The sequence below is a fragment of the Poecilia reticulata genome, linkage group LG16 (assembly GCF_000633615.1).
Source record: "Poecilia reticulata strain Guanapo linkage group LG16, Guppy_female_1.0+MT, whole genome shotgun sequence".
NCBI classification, from domain to species: domain Eukaryota; kingdom Metazoa; phylum Chordata; class Actinopteri; order Cyprinodontiformes; family Poeciliidae; genus Poecilia; species Poecilia reticulata.
The window spans coordinates 26,539,738-26,558,370 of NC_024346.1; the positions used below are offsets into that span (position 1 = coordinate 26,539,738).

Sequence of the window (18,633 nt, forward strand, 5' to 3'; positions counted from 1 at the left end):
GTTTTTTTTTTTTTTTTACTTGCTGGAGTGTGACTGATTTGTTGTATTTGCGCAGAAAAGCAGAAGATTAGAAAGATGACATTTGTTTTGTTTTCCATCCGAACAGGCAAAGAGCCAGCTGTGAAAACCTCTGAAGGCAGGGATTTTCCTTCAGCCTTTGTATGAAAATTAATTAATGCGGAGTCTTGGGAAATAAGAGAGACGAAGCAAAGTGAAAGTGACTGAACCCCTCTCCAACCGTCAAAAAACAAAAATAAGAAAAATAAACAACCGGATGAGGAATTTGACTGCATCAAAACTGAAACACAAACACTGAAAGTTTCTGCTCTGAGAAATATTTTTACAGAAGGATGGGAAGAAAAGCACAAATCAAGTAAACAAAGCTTTGACGAGTGGTAAGGGAGTAAAACACCCCCAACCCAAATGGTTCCCCACCCTCCCACCCACACCAGGGTTCACAGACTTCATTTTTGAGAAGCTGAACCAGGCTCACTGGAGACTACTGTCATTTCTGTCTTACTCAGACTCAGCTGGTGAGAATAAACAGATTAATCAGGGATGTGATCACATCTCTGATTACACACAAAGCTCAGAGATACGGTAAATAATCGTCTCTCTCAGCTGCTGTCAAAACTTTTAATCCTTTCTAGGATCCTTTCTTTTACAGTCAGGTCTGCTGTTGTGAGGACAATGATCCACTAGGGGCTGTGCTTTCCCTGTCATGTCTGAATAAGGCCAGCCACGGGAAAATGAGGCCACAGAAGAACACAAGGATAATTCCTAGTGCTCAGCAATAATGAGGCTAATGATCAAATTTTATCTTCCACAAACTTATGCATTCAAAACAATGTTTAACAATCATTAACTAATGCACACGTGATGAGAACCTCAACCTTAAATACCTCAGAGGTGTTCAACACAATGCAACGAGGGAAACTGAAGACAATCGATCAGACTTCACTCTCAGGTGTCAAGGACTGCTGTGTTTCAGATGTTTCCTGTATTCAGAGCACCTGAATCAAACGCATGGTTCATTTTTAATGCCTCTGTAGAAACTGATGGGATGCTGAAGAGGCAGCTCGTCCGTCTGAATCAGCTGTTTCATAGCAGAGGCATCTGTAAAACATGCAGGACGCCCCTGAGGACGGGAGTTGGACACCATCGTCCTAGATTAGAAAGATCATTCGGAAGCAGAAAATATTTAAAGCCACTGACACTTTTCCCAGGAGGGTAAAGGACCGAATTCATTCCGAGGTCAGCCTGTGCAGAGATCAGAGAAACTGTACGAAGAAAAAAAAGAGCTCCATCTTAGGCTTTGCTGGCCTTAGTGTGATAAATGTTAAAATCAAAAGGAGAATGAGTTTGATAAGCTGAAAGAAAACTAAATCAGAGATGCTCAGTCACCTCGATGGAAGAAGAAAACCATTCACAGCATGTCACCACAAACATCTCACACTTCACACCTCGTCATACTTTTCTAGAGCTAATCACCAGGAGCTTGACAGCTAAAGCTTGAAACAACTGATCAGGTCCCAAATTTGGGTGTAGTGAAGGTCTCAGGCCTGAACTCTCAGAGTCATATAAAGACAGTTACAAAGTCGGCCTTCTGTCACCTGAAGAAGTACTTCAAACCTGCCTCATTTCCAGGTTTGAAGGACTAATGTCTCAGCGAGATTTAGACAAACTTATCCATGTGTTTATGTTTAGTCGCATCAATTACCGCGACAGTGTCTTCACAGGTCTGCCTAAAAAATAAAAAATAAAAATAAAAAATCAATCCTGCTCCAGCTGCTTGCGTTCTGACTAAAATCAAGAAGATGGAGCACATCACTCAGTTCTACAGTCTGGCTCCCCATAGCTCAGAGAATAGGCTTTAAGATACTGTTGATAGTTTATAAATCACTGAACGACTTGGCACCAAACTACATTAAAAATCTGTTGTTGTATCAACCTTCCAGCCCTCTCAGGTCTTCTGGTTCTAGTTCTGATTCCGCATCCCCAGAACCAAGCATAGTCAAGCAGCATTCAGCTTCTATGCACCGCAAATCTGGAACAAACTGAAACACTGAGTTCCTTTAAACTAGACTACAAGCCAATCTGCTTAAAGTTGCCTTTTACTCATCATAACTGGAAAATTGATGAATATATTTGATTAATGCTGATGATTTTGATGATGATCATAACTGGTTTGCTGTATTATGTTTTTTTGTCGTAAAGCTCTTTGAACTGCCTTGTTGCTGAAATGTGATATACAAATAAACTTGACTTTACTAAAACTGGATCATTAAATGGAAAATGATCAGAAACACAGCAACCAATTTATCACAGCATTGCTGTGCTATGGCCCACTTAAAGTCCAAACAGCAACCTGATTAAATGTTATAATGGGATTCTGCATAATCAAAGGGTGTACCTAGTTTTTAGACTCATACCTTTTAAATATAGCTACTTTAAGCCATATTTGTATTGTCTTGTTTATTTACAATTAACTGCTCAGCATGAAACAACCAGAGACACAATCAGAGCCCAGTTAAAGGGAGCTTGCTCCCACTGGTACATCTTCCTCTTCCTCCAAAAAATAAAAAAATAAAAAAATAAAATCAGCTATCATTTATTTCAGCTTCATTCCCGCTGTCAGTATCTCTGCTTCCTGTTTTTCTCCACTCCCACACTCTCTGTGCCTCATCATCTTGTTTTCTATCTGTGCTCACTGGGACGGGGATTTTCTGCCTGCGGCGCCACTCTGGCTGCTGACCCCGACGTTCTGCTCCCAGAAAAGGTGATGAGACTCGTCCGGTGTGTGTGAGTGACTTATATTGATTCCTGCTGAGATCCTTCAGCCTTCCTAGAATTGACACCAATGACTCATTCTGCAGCTGCCCTCAGCTACACACTGTCTCCTGGTGGAAGTCCCCATGAAATGCATGTGGTTTGGTCTACAAGTGAAAGTTTTAACCTCTTAGTTGGTCCAGGACACCGATGTCCTCCTGACAGTTGACTCACATTTAAGTGTTAAAACATCATTAAAATAACAAAGTTTATCTGGGTGACATACAAAAGTTGACCTTTTCTTTACATATGAAATTTTTCTGTTCTAATTTCCAAATAGAAGGCAGACGACAAGCACAGATATAAAATTATTGGCCAATTTCCCGGTGCTGATTCTGATTTTAGCTAAGTTAAACAATTATTTGTCTTGAATAAATACAATATAGTTGAAAACAAGAAGAGTACATCATAAGAGTACATCATTTTTTTCTGGCCTTTTCTCTTGTGTACAATATTTTATTATTTACATTAGAAGTGATGTCACACAGTGAGTGAGTAACAAGCTGCTGTAAAATGTTATATATACTTACAAAAGGTCTTATAATTTATTTACGCACAAACTGTTTTAATATACATATCTATACATCACATAAATTACTTTTTTATTTATTTATTTAATTTGTGTATTAAATTTTTTAATCTGGGACCTTAGGCTTTGTTACCACAAACAAGTAAAGGTAGTATAGCATTAGCATATTTCATTAGTGATTAGCACAGCTAGCACACTTAGCGCAGTTGTTACCTAAATAGGAGGTTTTTTTGTTCATTTTCTAGCGAGTCTGAACCCTTAGCACCTTAACTGAAGTGTTCAAATGTTTAAAACTCACCCAGACAAAATAGCAATTTTGTTGTAATACATCAAGTTTTTCTGTTAGCTGCGGAAAATCCTGCTCTCTCACCGCCTGAATGAACTGTGACATCTCAATTTAGACGTTTTCTACACCTTTTATGTTTTGTTTGACCTTGTTGGTATTGAAAATAGTAAAAGGTGACTCTTTTTCACTTGGTAACAACATCCACAAAAAAGAGTGTTATTGCCAGTGAGGCAGGGCTTTGAGATTATGCCTGTCAGGGCAGCTCAAGCTGAAAATCATCTGATTCCGATCACTTGGCCAATTCTCAGCGCACCTCAACTTTAAGGCTGTGTCACCGTCTTTGACTCACCTCTGACTAGACAACATGCTTTGACTGACAAAAAAATTTATTTTCATCTCTGCCCCTGCTGACCTTCAGCTTTAAACGGCAGAGTTCAGCTGTGTCCAAAGTGTAGCGACAGCTCTGCAGGAAAGCCAGAATTGCCAATGATTTGAACTTTGAGATAAGAAAACAAACAGCAGCAGTTTTTTTCCCCCAGTGTTGTCGTTTGACCTCTGATCTCGGTAGAAAACGGAAACGCCCTTTGGGGACCCGACGCTTCGACGGGGCACGGTACAGCGTGGGAGGCCTTGTTTACTTTTGCACTAATGTGTCATCTCGGAAGCATTTTTGGACCATGCCTATCATGTAACCCTGGTTTCTGCTTTTCTTGCTGGCCTCAAAGGCATCCTTACCATTTACGGTAGTTTTTAATAAAACACATTTCTGTCATCGCTAAAGCAAACAAGCTTCACTCCCTCATCATCGGTGTCTCGGACCGAAAGAGATTTAACGCTCCGCTAACAGAGAAGAATGTAACAAGTTACTCCTTGTGGCAAATCTGCTGTCCCATGTGAAAACCTAGCATGCAATGTCATAACAGTGTAGCTGTCAGCTGTGTGGGGTGACCTGCTGGGACATTCCTGGCCCTTGTGGAGGCCGTCATGCCAAGTAGCTCCAGTTGCTCCAAATACCAGTGGCCTGCAATAAACTCATAGCCTTTCTGTGTTTGGGAAGTGACGGGACCAACCAAGACAGAGAAGGACACACTCTCATAAGCCTCATCACGCACACGATGTTATCAACCGTCGGATCATGCGTTAAGGAAATCCCCCAGAAGCCAAGCTGGCAATAAAGCGTGAGACGTCTCCTCTTACTCCAGTTTCCAGGTGGAATCTTTGCAGGAGTGATTGTGCGTAAAAATTTCAGAGTCTACATAAAAAGTTCTTGTCTTTGTACAACACTGCGCTCATTTCAAAGTGGAAACAGAGATTTCTAATTATTCCCGTTGCTGTGAAACAGATGGCACCCATTTGGAGATGAGGAGAGAAATCAGCGGGCGACCAGAATCCGAATGTTTTCAGCCGGAAAACCTTTGAACTTTGACCGGCCGGTCACAAGCTTCAACATTAAAGCTTTTTTTTTTTTACGATCACTGAACGTGCCATAAAGCTACCGGGTCTTTGCTAAAAACAACACTCTGCGGTTTTAGTAGTTGCTGCTGTTAGACTCGAGGTTTGCTACTTTCAGCATCAGCGAGGTGTTTAACAGTGAAGTCAGAGGAAGCGCAGAAACGTAACAAGCTAGTTAACCGGACAGCATCTTAACTAGGCTGCTGAGCTTGCTTTTTATGCTAGTCATTTCATTTTGTTTTTCGTAGTTTTGGTCAAATTCTACCAGATTTGCAGAATTTGACCAGCTGCCGCAGGTTATCACATAATATCTGCTTTTGATTGGAAATGCTTCACTGGGTCGGATTTGGACACATTTAATCAAAAAGCTGTAATCAAATAAAATAGTTCGATTTGATGCTTTTGAGCTTCGACCCGCTTTCTGTTGTGAGCCTTTCTGAATCAGGAGATTTTGGAAATTGTCTTAATGGTAATTTGATAGTGATAATAGATAAAAGTAAATATATATAGAATGTGAACTTGTTTTCTTTGCATTATTTGAGGTCTGAAAGTACTGCATCTTTGTCATTATTTCAACCATTTCACATTTTCTGCAAATAAATACTAGATTTTTGCTTACAATTACATGTTGTCAGTAGTTCATAGAGTAAAAGAACAATGTTCACTTTACTCAAACATATACCTATAGATAGTAAAATCATAGAAACCGATCATTTTAAGTAGTCTATTTTTTAAAGCACAACTGGCTTTTCCTTGACAAAATATATGATGCCAAACAGTTGAGACTGAACAGACGTTTTCTTCCTCCTGATTTAGTAAAAACTTGACATCAATCAGAAACACTTGTCTAAATTTGGAAAACTACATCTTCAGCGTGAGAGCAGGTGTCTTTCCTCTAATAAATCCAGATTACATGTTTCTCCACCCTTCTAGTTTTACTAGCATGTTGTTGGGTACATGCAGCCAGGTTTTTCTACAGACATGTACAGTAACTACATGACTCCTTCATTGTTAAAGATAATTATGTTGGTATGAGGGGCTGGGAAACAAGTGGGAGGGATTCTCTCGTTTGTTTCGGAAGTGGAGCTTTTTAACTAGACCTGTCCATGTTTAGTGGTGTGTTGGAGCAGTAACACACACAGACTCTTGTGCACGCACGCAGTAAACCCTGCTTCTCTTAAGGATGTTTTTTTGTTTTCCCCTGTAACTTTTTCACAGCCCAGCAGAGCCTTGGAGCAACAAACCCAGACTAATAACAGCCTTAATAAAGCGTCACGGACCGCCCCGCGCACAAAGCAGAGACACAAAGAATCTTTGTATCAGACAAAACACAGGTGTTGGAACCTAAATAGTTTCCACACGAATGTGTTTTCCCACCCCCCTTTTGGTTTTCCTCCGAGAAAAAACCAGGAAGCCGTGCATTACGGATCTTGTGAAAATCAGGGAGAAGCTGGAGTTGAAATACCACGGGGTTTCTCGCTCCCGTTAAAGCTGGAAGCCCGGCTGACGATTGGATGACAGCTGCCACTCTGTTCAGGCTGAGCAAACACGACGTCAGATTTAATAAAACGCAACCATCGTCATCTACAAAATCGCCGAGCAGCAGTGAAACAGGTCGACTCAGCAATGTTCAGGCAGAGCGAAGGCTGAAAGGCTCAGCTCATGCTCTGATCTGACCACAATGAATTTATTCATTGGCACAACTTTGTAAAGACGAATGAAATAGATCAACTTTCTATGAAACCCTTACAAGTGAGAGTGAAAAATAAAAATCTAGGTGTAAAGAAATACAAACTAAAACAACCGATGGAACCAAACAGGTTAAAAAAAAACTACATAAAAATCAATTAATCAGTGGATAATAGGTATGTTCTAATCAGAGATTTGCGGATTATGTCTGATCGCCGTTTTTTTTATTGAGTTTTGACGTAATTTTTCTTGTTTTCAATTAAAACTTAACAGCAACATTGCAAAGATCATTTTTCTTTGTTAATATTAGTTTCTTATATACAAATCACCTGTCTCTCTGTATGGATGGTTGATTGTTGCTTATGGTATAGTAAACCGTGTGACTTTTTTTTTCTTCAAACTACTCCCTCATTAAATTATTCTATGTATATCAACACGTGCCATGTTAATTTCAAATTGTAAATGCCTGAAGCAAACAAATGAATTAACTAAGAAAGCTTCCAGGAAAGACATTTACAGAAAGTCCTCCAGATGTACTTGATCCTTCGCCAGCTTGAAGGTATGAAACGACTAAAACTGCAACAACATCACAGGGCAAAGTAGCAACATTTCAACTCTGGCTTTGTTTCAGCATCTTGAATCGGCAGCAGTCCCTTAAAGATACAGTGTCTCAAATAGTTTTCAACACCTGCTGTCTTTTCTCTAACTGAGCCGATGATGAAACAGAAATCACACCAAAGTGTTGCTGTTAGCTCGTTTTCTTAGCGCTAACATGTGATACATTCACTGAGCGGATAAAGATTGGATTTCTGAGTTTCGGAGCAGTCAGCTGCTATTCAAGCTGAAAGCAAAAGGAGAACAAAATGCCTCAGTGTTATTAATCTAACATGTCCAAGTTTGGTAAAACCTTACATCCCACACAGCTACACCGTTAGTATTTGGGTGTAAATCAAAATGATGCATGTATGGAAATATTCTGTAGCTGCACCTCTGGATCAAACGTTAACCTGTCTGCACTGTTATGCTATTTTTTACGGCTTCCGCAAGCAGCCTCTGTTCTGCAAAATCATTAGCTGTTTGACACGAAGGTCAACAGATTGGCTGAAGATTGCGATGCTGCTTCTTTCTCTCCCTTAAAAGGGCCTGAAGGAATCCCTGCGCATTCAATACCGATGACACCCTGCCCCGGCGTAACCTCCGCCCTCAGCCGTGTGTCACCGCTGATCTACTCCAGGCAGAAAGGGGAGGCGTGGGCGTAAATGAGAAAAACAAACAAAAAAAGTCAATCGAAATGTTTTTTTTTCTTTTTTTTTTTTTTCCTTTCTGACTTTATCAGCTGTCACAGCACAATGCTTATCCCAGCTGATTTATCAAGCTACGGCCGACAGGCACCGACTGCTGCGCTTTATCTTAATTCATATTTGACAGAAACAGAGTCGCTGGAAAGTTCCATTGCCAACTCTGTTCATGTCTAGTTTGCATAAAAGGTACCAGAGAGTTGTTAAAAAATTTACCCCATTTGGCTAGACTGCAGATGAGAGAAAATTTTACCAAAAATGTCATGTACACTGCAAGAAACGCAAAGTCTTACCAAGTGGTTTTGGTCTAGTTTCTAGTGCAAATATTTTAGTAAACTAAGAAAAAGACTAAACTAACTTTTAAGTAACTTTCCAGCAAGATATACAAGATTGGTTTTAGTCAATAATTCCTTAATATTGATTAAAAAGTTCTAGTTCCTTTAGTAGATTATTCCACTTATAACATGGGAAAAATATCTTGTTATAAGTGAAACTAATCTGTCAATGGAACTAGTACTTTTTCTGCAATTTTAAGTAATGTTTGACTTAAAACAGGCTAATATATCTTACTGAAAAGTTATTTGTAAGCTAACTTTCTCTTATTTTAAGTGTATGAAGATATTTGTGCTAGAAACTTGAACAAAACTACTTGGTGAGAGTTTGTGTTTTTGCAGTGTATGTCTTAATAAACACATAAACATACAAAGTCAGTTTTTTATGAGAAACATGAATTTGGTCAAATTAAAAATGAATGAAAACTGCTTTTCTAATGGTAACAGCCAGATAGAGTGGAGCGAGAAAGTCAAACTTTATGGATTCCAGTTATGAATCTGTTAGATTGTTATATGAAATCAAGACAGATGGAAATAGTGGAGTTTTACAGGACAAAAAAAAAATGAATGAATGAATGTTAGATACATTTTGGTGATCGCACCTTGTTTTTGGATTTAAATAATCTAAGAAACATCTGGTAATATCCATGTACACTGAAGTTCCTACAGAGTCTGATGCCACATTTATTACAAAATACTGACTTTACATAACCAGCTGAAGTCATAAAACTGCCTTAAATCTGTCAACACTTTCTAAACGTCAAACCTGAAAAGCAGCGTTAGTCCGCTGTCGACCGCACTGTAGCTGCGGAGATGAATCAAACCCGACGGCTGGTGCCAATCCAAAAACAGAACAGGCTGAGATAATCGTTTCCTATGCTCTAAAACATCAAAACAAATGAAAATAAAGCAACAACCTGACAAGCAGAAAGTCACCACTTCAGTCACCGTTTATGACTAAATGCTGTACAATATCTGGGTTTTGTAGCCCAGTGGCATGTGTCAGTCCAAAACCTTCATCGACTGACGTAAACGCCGAGGAAGGAGGAAAGTAAAAAAAAACGAGGTGTGTTTAATATTAAGATTATTAACAGAGAAGTGAAACTTTTTGTCTGTTTATGAAAGAGATGGCTAAAATCTTGTTGCATTCCTGTGATAATCATCTCATCTGTTCCATCCTATCAGCAACCAGGACAAGTTAGCTCAGTAAAGGCCAGAACTGAGCCGTAATTAGAAGAAAAGGAGGTCTACGAAGTGAAAACACGTTTTAGTCGCTTGACTAAAACAGAAAACAAAAATAGGAGAACTAATAAAAATGGAGATAGCTAAAAATGTCATACATAACATAACTCCTTTGTTAAGTGCTCTTCTGGTGAAATATTATTAGGTCTGACATCAAAATACTTCCCAGCCTCTGGCAATCAATCAGCCCAAAACTATGAATACATGGGAAAGCAGAAAATATTAATGATTCAGAAAACATTTTTCTTACAGTTTTACTCTCATAGCAGCAGCAGCAGAAGAACTGAATGAAAAACGTCTCACTGGCATCAAGTTCGGATGTTTACATCGTATGGCATCCTGAGTGCAATCAAATTCAAAAATGTTTTATAGCTGAAGCAGAGTACACAGCATTTACAAAGAGAAAATCATCTCTATAAGCTACAGAGATAAGTCAAAATTTTATTCTAGAATAAAATCAAATCATTCATCCTTCAAAAGTGTCTGATTTCTTTAGCCAAGAACATTCTGGAAACTTTCATATCTCATAACTAAACTGAACATGACTGCAGCTATATTTAGACAGACTATGGAGGTTAGCTGTGGCTGTGCACTATGAAAAGCCCCCACTGCCACCATGATGGGGGCAATTCCCTGCTAAAGAAGCCCAGGAACATCAGCATCAGCTGCCGGGACAAATTGAGTTGCGAGGACAACGGGATGACAGCCAAGCCTTGACCGTCCAGCCGTCTACAATTCAGAGAAGGCAATGAGACAGCGGTGAGTAATCTTAGACAGGACTGACTGATAAACTATAACTGGACCCTCATTCATTTGGAAAGCATTTGTGATGTCAAATCAAGTCAGATTTTCAGTTCTGGATTGTGCTCTTGAAAGATGGCTGATGATAATTTATGGACTGATCTAAGAAGTTGCTTTAGACACATAAACCGTTGACATTGGCAACTATTCAATGAACTCCAGGGTCAGCTGCCCTCAGTGACCTGCCACCGAGCATCAGAAGCATGAAATTCACTTATAAGGACGCCAACCGAAAGAGCAAAAACAGAACAAAGACTGGAAAGACTGCAGACACACGTGACTTCAGTTCAGCAGAGAGACATACGCTGGCTAATATTGTCCCAAGTGGTTGTTGTGTGGAAAGTAACTGTTAACTGAGACAATGCTAGCTGGGGTTTTAATACAACAGATAGACATCAAAAAGGTTTGACAGGATTTCATATCCAGCATGATCCTACGCAGGAGCAAGTTTTGCTGCAACAACAAATCATTTGATTTCTTTACCAGATTTGCGCATCATAAAAACTGAAGCTTTTGCAGAACAGTCAGAGTGTGAGTCAGCATCTTTGATTCAGTAAACCCATAAAGATGCATTTATATTTAGATCCCATACTGGATCATTCTAACACACAAATGTGCTTTTGACAATCTTTTCTGTCAAAATGCTGGGTGTGTGTTTGGGGATGTTGCACTGTTGGGAGGTGAATCTTTGCCCAAGTATCATGCACTTCACAGCCTCTTGCAAAGTTTGCCTAGTATTTAGAAGATGGTGCTTACTGTCACTACTACAGGGAACATACCCTGTTTCACCGCTCGTTCAGATGTTCAGATGTTTATGCCTATGCTTTGTGTTGGAATATACAATAGTACACATAGCATTTTGCACTAGGCCTAAAGTTTGGTTAGGTTTGACTAAGCTACTTTATTCCTGGCAAAAATGGGTGAACTGCATGATTAGTACCACAGACTCAGATTCTTCCACCTTAGCTGTGGATCTCTGCAGCTTCTCTGATTAATAAGCTTATTGCTCACCCTGTCAGTGGACGGTCATGTTCTGGTAGGATTGCACTTATCCCATACTCTTTGCATTTTGGGTTAATGAACTAACCAGGACTGCACTGAAGGTTTAAAGTTTGGGGTGCGGACAGTGAACTACACAGTTCATTATTCGAGGATTTTTCAGTTCAATGTACTTTTAAATTCTTGGCGGAAATTTGCTAAATTGCGGATTTTCTTTCTAGATCATATCTAAAATATTTAAAGGAAAATGCAGCTGAAATATCAAGGCACAATTCTACTTTACTTACCATTTGCTAATATTTACAAAGCACCCAATCAAGAACATTTTCTTTTCCTTGGCGCTGATTGGCTGTACCCCTAAATTAATAGATCATTCAAACCATCTTAGTAGCACTAAAATGGTTTCAACTGAGTGTATTCATTAATATTAAGACCTATTTGTTGTTTGAACTATTAAAACAGGCAGTTAAAAGCATTTTTAGAGGGGTTCTCAAGTATTTCCAGATTTTAGATATTCGCGTGTGGCTGTGGTCCCTATCCTCAGCGAATACCAGGGGTCCACTGTACTGCTTAACCATTCCAACTTTTCACTAAAGTGTTATCTCTGACCTGTCAGTTGTGTTGCTTAGGCTTCATGGCCCTGCTTGTTGACAATAAACCTCTGAGAATTTCACAGAGCAGCTGCAGATGATTGCAATACTTTTTCTGAGTGATACAAAGTCACACTGGATTTTCTAGATTTAAACTCGTGAGACATTTTGAAAGTGAGTTTTTTTCCCTTTTGCTTCCTCTTGTGATACTTTGTGTTGATTTATCATATAAAATCCCAACAAAATACATTTAAGGCATGGTTGTACTGCGACAAAGTTTGTGGAAAAGTATTTTAAAGGCGTATGGATACTTCCACGGGGTGATGTAGTTACCCTCTCCTCGATACAAATGTGAGTTGGAAAGCCTTTTCACCAGCAGCATGGAACAAAGTTTACTGCTAGGAGTTGAAAGAAAGCATATTAAATACCATTTATCATTTTACTATGAAAACACGGAGCCCACACACCGAGTGTCATCAGACAAAGAAAGGGTGGAGAGGCAGGAAAATCTCTCTAGCTACGGTTTTGCCGTGGGATTTAATGGGAAACATACAAACACAAATATGCCAATGTGAGGATTAGTCTGCAACAAAGCAAACACTCACAGCACCAGCAGGCACACACACACACACACACATGCCCACACACCTATCGGATGCAGCGAGAGGGACTTGTTAACTACATAGTCAAATTAGCTCTTTGCATGGTAGCATGCAGAAGATAGCAAGAAGCAACTTTCTAACAACCGGTAGAGGTTTTACATGATATCAGCTCGGAGTTGTAAGCAGCGGATAGTCGAGTCATCCGAAGGTTTAAACATTAAGCAGTTAGATAAAACTTTTTGTGTTATCTCACCTCAGTTTTTTGACTGGGGAGAATTTTTTTCTCAAACGTTCGGAACTAAGCATGACAACGGGTCAGGCGTAAATGTGGGCCTAAACAAATTAGAGCGGTTCAACTTCATCTACATAAACAGATTACAGAACAGGCACAATTTATAGTGCCATAAAAAAGTATTTATAACCCTTAATAATAATAATAATAATAATAATAAATTTAATTTATAATGCACTTTTCATTAATGCAAATCTCAGTGCTACGAATTTTTTGCATGTTTACATTACGTAGAACCACAGAGTTTGATTAATTTTGTTGGGATTGTACGTAATAAAAACAACACGATTTGGTATGACTTTTTAAATACCCAAATAAGTCTTATTAATACTTCTGTGATAGGGGAAGAACAGGATTCTGAGGGGTTCAGGGCAACTCTGGAGGAGCTGGAAAGATCCATAGCTCATGTGGGAAAATCTTTGGACAGAAAAGCTACTATGTGCACTCCATACATTTGGCCGTTATGGAAATGTGGAAAAAAGAAAACCAAATTTGCCACAAACTGTGTTTTGTCAAAGTTGTTCTACTCAAAAGATTCAATCTCCCTGATAAAACCATTCATGACGGGAGTCAAGTAAACTTTAAAATACAATCCACACTGTGAACCGTAGAGGAGAGGGTTTTCTACAGCACAAACCAGGAAGCTGGTCAGAGTTGATTTGAAGACGGGTGAAGCTGAAAAAGGGCAGTCCCGGAGGAAAATCTGTCTAAAACTCTAAACTGAGGCAAATGTTCAGCGAACGTTCAGCTTCTGGCAGGTTCACAACCATTAACAAAAGCTGCAGAGCTGCAACGGAAGATAAATTCATCTGTCCGTTGTCTATACCGCTCGTCCTTGTGGGGTCATTGGAGACCCAGGAATAGTTTATATGAACATGTCAGAGTGGCCCGTTCCAGAGCTAAACCGGTTGCCATGGATTGTAAACTGCTGCCCACGGATGCTCTTTAAATTGAAAATCACGTACAATTTCCCTACCGCAATTCAGCACTACTTCAAATTGGCCTCATCCAATAAAATCCCAGTAGAATACTTTGACGTTTGTTGAGACGTGACAAAATGTGGAAAAGTTGCCTTTTGCAAGTCAAAGCAGCCGTTCTGTCAGCGTCAACCCGGACACGCTGATAACACAGCCTTGAAAACTCATTATCTTGCACATTTACGTGGCACAAACGAACACCGACAAACGTTATTCCTTGACAACAGCCACATACAAATGAAACATACTCTGAATAAAGAGGGGCGATGACACATGGCAGGTATGAGGCCACTCTCCAACTGGCTGTGTCATCTGTGTGTCTTAATAAGGAGAGGTGGATCACTGCGGCGCACAGACACCATCAAGAAAGGGAACACGAAGGAACATGGAACATAAACACCTGCCACAAAGGCAGCTCCTGTTTCTCATTATCCTCTAGCAGGAAAAAGAAAAACTTCGACATTACAAATCCCATTGGTCGAGTCACACTGGACAGCATTTTGAAGGCAATAAGCCACACAGTCACAGGTAACATCTTTTAAAAGCAGGATGGGAAGGAGAAAATCTGGGCCAGTACTTGAAAGAAGCTTTCTCTTCTTTTAAATATTTGAATAAACAGCAGGGGGGGAAACCTTGAGCAAAAGAGAAAGTAAAGAAACTCTAACATTTGAGGGAAAGATAGACAACTACAGGCTCTGAAATGAAAGATGATGCTCGCATCATAGCAAAAGAAGAAAGTGAAAAAAGGAAAGATGAGCCATGTGTGGCGGTAGATTTCCACTAATTCATATTCATCTCTCCTGGTTTACTTTCTAGTTTTTTGTGCTGAAGAGCATGAGGATTTCTATAAAAAGGAAACTATGTAAAGCAATTCAGTGAAGCAACGCCCAGCAGCTAACTTTGGTATAAAACGGCATTTAAAACCGAAGACAAAAAGCCAAAAACCCTGTCGCTCAGCAGCACCTGTTAATGTCCTTGCTGGATGGACGATAACTATCAACTGCACTCAGACTTCAGCTAAGCTACCCCCCAACCCTCCTTTCAACGCCGAGGTCAGAGGTCAGCACGCTGAGCCGGCCATTACGTTCGCACTTCAAAGCGAAGCACTCCCGCAAATCCACTGGACTTCGGCAATGATATGCGTGAGAGTGGAAGAGTGACAGCAAGCATGTGCGCCGATCAATAAAACACTCAGCAGAAAAGAGATGCAGCATGCATGACTGCTGCTTTGTTCCACACACACACACAAATACTTTCTCACACACACATTAGTGAGTAAGGTGTGTTTGCGGTTGCATGTTTGCACCTGTGTGGAGTCAGACACACCAAAAATAGACAGATGAATTTGACCCCGCGCCTTCCCAGAACAACAACAAATGCTAAGACATCCTTTCCAACTTTTACATGGCTTCATGCTCTAGCTGTCATCACTCTGATAGAAGTGCCGTAGGCTCCCACCTTTGTATTTCTCTCTGACATTTTCATAAGCTTGAATGAAGTCCTGCTCCTCAGCGTTGGGAGGCAGGTAGGCAGGTTCGTACATAGCCATCGAGCCGTTTACACCTCCTCCTTCTTCTTCTTCTTCTCCTCCTCTATCTTTCCTTTAAGCTGTGTTTTTTTTCCTGTTTTTTTGAATGGAGTGTGAGACAGCCTGTGCTGTCCTTTGCCTGCTCTCTCAGCTGAGTGAAACCTCCACAACTCCCAACTTCACTCAGCTGCCCAACGCCACTCCCCCCTAAACGCAACCCCTCACTATGACCCCGCCCTTCTTCACCTCTACACCCTCCCACTGCCTGAGTCAGAAGTACAAATAGAAATGCGAAGCCCTGCCTTTTAAAGATACACACGCAGGCGACTCACTCACACACACTGGGTTCTGCTGGTACAGCACCGACACAGCAGCAGAGGAAACGAGACAGCAGAATGCCGTGCAATGGCTCTCCAGCTCTGTTAGTCTGGGAATACGTTTAGATTAGATTAGACATAAGATCCAAAGTCTCAAATTTATTTGAAAACCATAGAAAAATGATAATAATAATAACATTATTAAATACAAGAAGAATAGAAAAAAATTGCAAAATTGCCATTTTGTATTTTTTCAGTTGTAGTTCATTTTGTAGCTCATTTTTACAGGTGTGAAGAGTATAAAATGATACCTGGAGTATGCTTTTTGATAGGTTTCAAAGAGTTTCTGTTCATAACAATTAATTGTTTCTGATTTTAAATGCAGCTGACACTCATGAAAAAATTCAAAATAAAATATCCCTGCTTGTGTTCTCATTAAACTAGGGAAATGGAGCATATTACTCCAGTTTTTAAGTCCTTCCACTGGCTTCCTGTAGCTCAGAGAATAAATATTAAAACACTTAATCACTGAATGACTTAGCACAAAAAAAATAAAAATAAAAAATCAATGAAGACCTGTTGTTGTTGCATCAACCTTCCAGACTACTCAGGTTTTCTGGTTCTTTCCAGCATTCAGTCTTTATGCTCTTCCATACCGGTAAAAAACTTAGAGAAAACTGCAAAAATGCTTAAACACTGAGCTCCATTATTTAGTATTGTCTTTGATTAATATTAACAAACATCGATCAATAAATTGGATGTATATCTGCTTGATGATTTTGATGGTGGTAACAGAGAGATGTTAGCTAGTCGGACGAACAGCCTTTCTTAGCTGAACCCTTTATCAAAACAAAACAGTTCAAGAACCACTTCCTTTAGCACTTCAAAATAAGAGTCTTAAATATAGCTTTGCGTTGTTAGGCTTAACACCCAAACAAAATAAGACGTTGAGGGAAGTGTACATACTGTCTCCAAACAGCCACAGTAGATTTCTATTAATTTGGGCCCCTTCAGCCACAAAGCTGATTCACAATCCATTTAAAGCCTTTAAGCTCTAAAGCAATACAAAACAGAACAAGTTATTATGCATCTTAATACTCACTATTAATGTAAAGAATTTAAGGAATTTCTGCATCCTGTTTTGTAGCACTCAGATGAGCTAGTTTCCCGCTAATGTATTATGGTAACTCCATTTAGATTAGCAGTGTTAGAAAATGTTTTGGTCACCTTGTACATCTAGACAAGATCATAGCTCCGAGATTTCAGGTCTGCCCAGAAAGTAAAGATGTTTTTACCTTTACCTGCGTAGTAAAGGTAAAAACACCTTTACTACACATATTAACAATTGCGATACATTCTTGTAAAAATATACTGTACGTATTAATTATTTTTTTGCACCAAATACTGGTGGTTATGGCAATGGACCCAAATAATAAAATGTGGCATTATGTAAAACATTATTTAGGTAAAAGCAGGTCAGAAAAAACTACAAACTACAGCTAACACTTTGGAGTTATCGACTAAAATGTTTTCTAATTACTGAAAAAATGTTGTTCAGGGACCGGAAGATTTGAGTTCTAGATGCTAAAGTAACTTATTAGAGCAATTCTATTTCATTTCAGGCCTCAGTTGTCGGAGAACATTCTTCCTGCCTGTGAGGCAGTAAACTGTCCATCTGGGTTCCTATCTTAGTCATCTTCTGAAAAGAAAATCTGATGCCTGCTTCACCATGAATACGTTCATAGTCACATTCAGAGGAGGTATGGGCCGTGACACCCACCACAGAGATCAAAGTTTGGGGCAACTACTGAATATTTAGCACAGGATTCAGTCTGTCAACTCAGTAAAAGAAGAAAAACAAAGTCACACTTAAAAAAAAAAACAAAAAAAACAAACAAATTAGCTCCAAACCAGATACAAAATTAATACCAGCAGCATTAGATATGCCTAATAACATGATGATTGCAAACAACAAATCGTCTGAGCTAACAGAGATATCCAGTGATGTCTTGTTAGGGGATTTTCTTGATGTTCTTGGCACAACAGAAGAGATCTGATGTAGGAAAAGGAAAGTCTCTGCAAAGCTTCACTATCAGTCATTTCTTTGGCCAAGGCCAAAATGACATCAGTCAGGAGACCTTCCTGACAGGAAACACGATAAGTACTCTCTAAACTCCCTGTTGTTAGTGCTGCAGCAGGAGCGTGAGCACCTCTGTATGTTCAGACTGAATCCAAAGGGAAAGTTCTCCACCGCATGCACAGGGGTTTGTCATTTTCTGCAGCATTTTTAGACTTCGCAGACCTTCTCCGTTTTGTTTATATTATAGAATTAAAGGCTATGCGTTTCCAGACTGTACTTACCGTTTAAATTTGTTTGCTGCTACAATTTCAAAACCACAAACTCCATATCTTACTGAAAACCTTATAATCATTTCTCACAGAAAAGTGTTAGTGACCACAGTTGGCCACACACACAACTACGGTCAGTTGGCTGGAAGGATGCCCGGAAACATTTCTCGAGCAAGAACGACAGATTTAATTGTTAGGGAAATATTTAAATTAGCAAAAACACAGACAGTTATTAATACATTACAGAAATAATCTGCAGCAAAGTATCATTTAGTTGAGGGTAAACCTGTAAAAATATAAGAACAAAACACAGTAATGGTGTGCAAACTAAGGTACCACCTCTTATTAAAGGTAACGCCATTTTAGAACTGAATTTGGAAAACTATGCTGTAAAGCAGCAGACTGCAGGCTAGCTTTCTGAGCCAAAAGCCGAACTAATTAATGAGTTTGATAGACTCCCAAATAAGGACATGCTTATATGATATCAGAACTTAATATTGCTCATCTGTCTGATTATATAT

General features: G+C 39.5%; 1 protein-coding gene across 6 annotated transcripts in view; it reads right to left on the reverse strand.

The window, feature by feature from the left end:
• plecb (plectin b) overlaps window positions 1–18,633 on the reverse strand; it is a 129,372-nt gene that overhangs the window by 99,709 nt on the left and 11,030 nt on the right. For 2 of the 6 annotated variants that reach the window (XM_008431968.2, XM_008431967.2), the window contains exon 1: window positions 15,377–15,591. The exons of the other annotated variants lie outside the window; for them this stretch is intronic. In XM_008431968.2, the coding sequence (XP_008430190.1) occupies window positions 15,377–15,467 (91 nt within the window). In that variant the 5' untranslated portion in view covers window positions 15,468–15,591. Of the gene's footprint in view, window positions 1–15,376; window positions 15,592–18,633 lie in introns of those variants that run through there. 6 annotated transcript variants of the gene reach the window in all.